At 60.8% G+C, this 6,120-nt stretch overlaps 1 protein-coding gene across 1 annotated transcript in view; it reads right to left on the reverse strand.

Moving 5' to 3' along the window:
• Nr2f6 (nuclear receptor subfamily 2 group F member 6) overlaps positions 1-5,585 on the reverse strand; it is an 8,282-nt gene extending 2,697 nt beyond the window's left edge. The window contains exons 1-2 of the mRNA XM_048795517.1: positions 5,333-5,585; positions 2,644-2,738 (exon numbers count right to left, since the gene is read on the reverse strand). Of these exons, the coding sequence (XP_048651474.1) occupies positions 2,644-2,738; positions 5,333-5,388 (151 nt within the window). The 5' untranslated portion in view covers positions 5,389-5,585. The remainder of the gene's footprint in view (positions 1-2,643; positions 2,739-5,332) is intronic.
• Between the last annotated feature and the right edge of the window lie 535 nt (positions 5,586-6,120).

A 6,120-nucleotide genomic window follows, 5' to 3' on the forward strand; every position in this document is an offset into this window, starting at 1 on the left:
AGGGGCAGGAGTGAGGGGCGGGAAGAGGACAGGTGGGGACACGGGGGACACGTATGGGAAGACAAGGCAAGAGGGGAAGCAGGAAGAAAGGGGAGGAAGACAAAAGTGGGCAGAGGGTCACTCGACCTTTCTCCGGACCCCCAACCTCACCCCCTGGGCGCACCACCCCTTGGAGCCAGGAGGCTGCAGGCCCCACCTACTCTGCCCTGACCCACCAACCGGAGGGGAGGTCCATCTCCCCTGCCCCAGCTTCTGGGGGACAGGAAGCATCTCCCCCTGCCCCCAGTGGGACCAACTGCCTTCTCACTGGATGTGAGCTCTGCTCCTTGGCCCTCGCTGGATCTGTCAATCACATCCCCAGCTGTCAATCAATGGGGTCCTAAAAGCTAAGGATGGAGCCGAGGAGGACTTGGGACCTCCTGGCCAGCCGAGTTCCCAAAGCCAGTGACCAAGCTCCGCCACCCCGTCTCTGGTGCAGACCCACTGTCTCCACCTCCACCAGCGGCCCGAGGGCAGGGCCTGTGTCGGCCCCAGGCCTGGGACTGGGGTCCAGCCTGCAACAGGCCCTCAGTAAAGAACAGCTGCCCTGGGCAGCCTTTCCCATTGAAGGGAGGAGGCTCCATTGATGCCAGGGTTCATGTCTCCAGGGACCAAGTGAGTGGGAAGAGGGCAACTGAGGCACAAAGCAGCTACCGGGCTGTGCTGGGCGGGGCGGGTGCCAGGCAGAGACCAAGTAACGAGCTGGCACACCCTGTGAACTCCAGGTCAGCTCAGCATGGAGCCAGTGGAAGAGGGGACCTGGCAGGAGCCAGGGGCAGCAGAGAAGCAGAGGCATGAGTTGGAGCTGCTGTCATTGATTTTTGAGTCTGAGTCCCTTGTGAAATGGGTACAGAGGGGAAAAGGCCCACAAGTGTTGCCCCCTCCCAAGGGACCATCTGCCCCTTTGCTCACTGGATTGTTAACCCCACTCTCACCAACCCTCCTTGACCAGCCATGTTCCTGCCTCAGGGCCTTTGCACCTGATCTTCCCTCTTCCTCAAACCCCCATTGCCAGCTTCTTGCTCTTCACTCAGATCAGACTGTGGGGACTCAGTTCCCAACCACAACTCTCTTGCCCTCAGACCTTGGCCTCACTGACCTGTCCTGTGTCTATTGTTTGAGCTATAAAACAGGTGATGACGATGACACCATCACCGAATTCACTGAGAATTTATACAACTAGTGTTACAGGAAGGGCAGAATGGATGATAATTCAAACCAAAAACCATTTATTGAGCACCTACTGTATGCCAGGCCCTGGACTAGGGGCTAGGGACATATCAGTGAACAAGAAAGATCAAGATTCCCACCGTTAGGGGATGACATTGTGACAGGGAGCACGGTGGATGGTGTGAAATTAAGGGGGGACAGCAGGGGAGGGTAATGAGGAGGGCTTCTCTGAGGAGGTGATGTTCAAGGCAACCTTGAAGGAGGGGAAGGAGACAAAGGGGGAAGCCATGCAGCTATCTGGAGGAAAAGCAGTCTGGGCAGAGGGAACAGCCCACGCAAGGGTCCTGAGGCAGGACAGCGCTCAAAGCACGAGTTCTGATCCTGACTGAGACCTCGGAGATCCCAGTCCTGATTTGAGGTATATCAGTATCTTAGATCAAATGCACAAGCAGAGGCAAAATCCAGGTTGGGGAAGGGGGCAGGGACAAAGGAGTCACCTTCAAACCTAAAGGGACCAAAGGGAGCAGTGTTTCCTTGAGGTAGGCTTGTCTGGGTTTTGGTTGCAGTGCTGGAGACGGACCCCAGGGTGTCTACTGCCAAACTACATCTCCAGCTGCTTTTAATCGTATTTTGAGACAGGGTCTCACTAAGTTGTCCAGGCTGGTCTCTAACTTGAGATCCTCCTGCCTCAGCCTCCTAGTAGATGGGATTACCACACCCAGTGCAGATGATTTTAAGACAAAGATTTTGAGCAGCTTTTCCCAGAGAGGTTCAGCAAGAAGGAACTAACTTTCAGCAGCTGACACTCAAGTTAGATGCCAGGAAGAACTGACAGCCTAACCTGTAACCCAGCACAGGGAATCTGGTCCAACAGACTGAATTCCGTCCTAAGACCCAGGGCTCCTGGGGTACCGCTGGGTTCCACTTGAATTCCAAGGGCCACCGAATCACAGGCCCTGCTGCCCAGCACGTGTCTGTCGGCCCAGATTCCCGGGGCAGGGGCAGGAGGCTGGACTTGCCTCTGGCTCCCAGGGCCTGGGGTCAGGAGGAAGGACAGGCCACCTTTTGCCTTAATCTGGCCGAGTTCCTGCCTTGGACAAACACACACAAGGGGGGTGGAGGTGGAGGCGAGGCCAGTCAAATCAAACACAGAAGGGACAGGGAGGCCACCAAGGAGTCAGGCTGGGGATCTGCCTCTGAGGTCAGGGGAGACACGAGGACTCTAAGAAGGGCTGGCTGAGAAAGCCCCCGAGGGCCCCGGCGGGCCCCTGGCCTCTCAGCTGCAGGGGCCTCGGGTCATAATGCAGCCTAGGGCCAGGCTGCAGCCCAGGGCTCAAGGACAGCGGGAAGGAGGCTGCAGGGGGAAGGAGGCTGCAGGCAGAAGCCGTCCCTGGGCCGACGGCTGGGGAGGCCTCGCAGCCCCAGCACACTCACCCTCCTTCCGCATGCCCACTCGGAAGCACTTCTTGAGGCGGCAGTACTGGCACTGGTTCCGATGATGCTGGTCGATTTGGCAGTCACGGTTGGACCTGGGGACACACAGAAGCCAGGCTCCCATGACATCCACACCATCTCCCTGAGCCGCCCTGGGGAACGGGCTGGGGCTCCCTGGGCCGGGGCTCGGCACTGAGGGCTCCAGGTAGGGAAGGGCGGGAAGGGCAGGTGGCCGTGGGCTGAGCGGGCAGGTGTCTGGGGAGGCAGTGAGCACAGCAAGGGGCCCCGGAAGGGGTGCTGGAGCACAGTGGAGCTCTCGGGGAGAGGGGCAACAGGACAGAGAGCCAGGACAGAGAACTGAATGGTGTCACTGTATTTGGTCAACGTCAGGCTAAGAGGTAGGGCCCCTGTCCCCAGGGTCACTATGGGGGGAGAGAAGGGACCTGGTCAGGGAGCTGGGTTTGTGAGTGACTAAGGCACTAGAGGCCAGGCCATGTGCCAGGGGTCTATGGGGTCACACCACTGGGGACCCAGGCGCACTGCCTGCCCAGGGCCTGCACTAAGGAGGAATGAACCCAGGAGCCCCTGGTCCCCCTGAGGGCCACGGCCACCTCCCCTCCTCTGAGTCCATCCAGGCCGGAAGCCACCCTGAGCTGCTTCCTCTGCGCAGCCCGGTGGCCTGCTGCTGTCCCTTCCAGGAGGTCCCAACAGGCAGTGGGCTCCCTGGCCAGGCTCAGCCCCAGGAGGGAAAGCTCAGGCCCTTGTTCTTCGGATGTCCCCAGAACCCTCTCCCCTTGGCCCCCGCACTCCCCCATGGGCTGGGGGCTCCCTGAGGCCCGGGGCCAGACACCCCTGCACCAAGAGGACACGGTGAAAGACTGAAATAAACCCTCCAAACATTAAAGACACAGAGGGGCACCCAGCTGTGACGCCCAGCCAAAACTGCACGGGTGGCCTTCCTACAGGGATGCTGTGGGCCTGGGGCGGGGTGGGAGAGCCAGGCCCAGCCAGGGAACTCAGAGGCAGGGCAAACAGGGCGGAGGCCGAGGCACCAGCCACTGAGCCCAGCAAGAGGCCCGACTAGGGCAGAGGGAACTCAGGCAGAACCCGAACAAAGCCCCAGCAGACTGCAGGGGGAGGATCCAGGGCAGCCGGGTGGAACGGGCCAGGCCTGGGGCCCAAGGGCAGGGGGCCTACTCAGGGCCATCTGACCTCAGGGGAGGCCCTGAGCCTTCGGCCTCAACTTTCCCAGCTATAGAATTTGAACAGATCTGTCTCCCCAGATAAGGAAACAGTAAGTTCTTCCTGTTATCTCACCTAAAGAGTATATACCTTGCCCAATCACATGGCCCAGTTCAGCCTCCTCTTTGGCTTTTGGCCTTTGGCCTCCAGTCCTATTTTTTTCTTTCTTTTTGGAGATGGGACCTTGCTATGTCGCCCAGGCTGGCCCAGAACTCCACAGCTCAAGCCATCCTCCTGCCTGGGCCTCTGGAGCAGCTGGGACCACAAGTGTGTGCCTCTGCCAGGGTGTCCAGTTCAGGACACAGCCCTCCCCTGCTCCCGTGCCCTGCGAGGCTCCCCACGGCCTCAGTCTAGCACTACAGACCCATTGGCTCCAGCTCCTCCAGGGCCTGACAGTCTGGTCTTACAACCCAGCTCCCCCAGCTGCCACCTGGGCCCCCTCAGGAGTGCCCGCTCCTGCTGGCCAAACCCTTCATGCTTAAAAGAACCACCTGGGTCCCTCCTCCAGGAAGCCTTCCCTGACCCCCAGGCAAACCCCTGTGCTCCCTCCCTAGGAGGCCAGACCCAACAGGCTCCGGGCATCGGTGTCTCCTCCAGACTGAGAGCCCGTTGAGGACAAGGCTCGGACTGGGGTCTTTCTAGGGCACTGACATGAAACCCCCCAGGCCAACTGCTTAATGAACTGGAGGCTCAGAGAGAGACAGTGACTCCCCTGGGCCACACAGCTCCGAAGAATCTGCCGCCTCCAAACAACTCCCCCTCTTGCTGCACCCTGACCCCGCCCTCAGGTGCACTGGGATCCTGAAACTGCCTGAGCCCCCTCCTTTGCCCTCCCTAAAGACCCAACCAGAGCACGGGCATTTATTCCAGCAGCAAGAATGAGGCCAAAGTCTGGTGGCCCAGTTAGCGCTGGAGGAGGGAGCAGGCCAGTCCCCCCACCCCCTACCTGCCCCACACCCACCCCCCAGCAGGCTCTGACCAGGGACCTGGGGCCAAATTCCAGCCTCAGTCATCCGGGTCCCCACATGGTGCCTCTGCCAACCAGCCCGTGGTCAGCAGCTCTCTCTGGGGATGCAATGACTCCAACTCAGCCCCCCCCCCTGGCCCCACAGTTCCCCTTGCTGAGCCCAGCTGAATCAGATATGCTCCATGTGGAATCCAGGGCAGGAGGCAAGATGTCCCTGGACCTCAGTTTTGTGCATCTGGGAAATGGGACTGTCCATCCTACCCCCACAGAGACCACGTTGTTCCTGGGGGGTGCAGGGTGGGGCCTGTCAGTGAAGGAGAGGATATCCACCATTCCCTAGGCGGGACACCCAACCCTTCCTCCAGCGGACCTTCCATCCCCAGCACCAACAGGAAGAGCCGGCACAGCCACACCCTGCCGGAGGGGTCTCCAACTGGGACCACCCAGGGCTCCTCCTCAGAAGCATTTCATTCCCATAACCTCTCAGTCGCCCCAAACTTCACAGGACTGTCCAGGAGCCCCAGGTCTGCACCCATCCCTTGGTGTGTGCGCGGGGGTGCGGTCAATTCCGGTGGCCCTGCTGGCCCTCCAGTGGTGGTTTCCGGTGACCCAAAGCCCAGGGAGAGCCCAGGGGGTGTCCCCTGACAGACAAGCCCAGCTCCCCTTCCACAGCAGGGCCCCTTATGTGAAAAAGACCACCCTGTGCCATCCCAGCCTCCTTCCAGCTGCCGCGGTAGCCTGGGCGACTTTGGAAGTGATATTTGACCCCAAGGGCGCGCCGTATCGATCCGCGCGGCCGCAGACAATGGCCCCTGGACGCTGCGAGCTCCACCGTCCAAGTTCCACGTTCGATTCCCGCGGGCTCTGCCGCGCGCCGAATCCCCAAGAGAAGGGGTGCCCTGGGGTTAGGGTCCCACTCCTGACAGCACCCCCAGCCCGTCCCCGCGCGGCCACGACCCCCTCCTCGGAGAAAAAGAACAGACGAGCAAGAAGCCTAGGCAGAAGCCGCGAGGGACCACCTGATTGGGGGGGATCTGCATCGATGCAGCGCCAACTGTATACACAACCCCAGGAAAGGAATGGCGGGAGGGGGGCTATGTCCCTAGCTCAAAGGGGGAGTGGAGGCGCAGGGAAGGTCAGCACCAGGCCCAAGGTGACCCGCCTCAGTTTCCCTGCCTTTCCCGGAAACTGTCTGGCCTGGGTCCAGAGGCAGCGCAGGGACCGAAGGTCACCAGCCCCGGCCTGGGGCGGGCCTCTGACCTGCTCGG

The sequence above is a fragment of the Marmota marmota genome, unplaced genomic scaffold, assembly GCF_001458135.2.
Source record: "Marmota marmota marmota unplaced genomic scaffold, marMar, whole genome shotgun sequence".
NCBI lineage: Eukaryota > Metazoa > Chordata > Mammalia > Rodentia > Sciuridae > Marmota > Marmota marmota.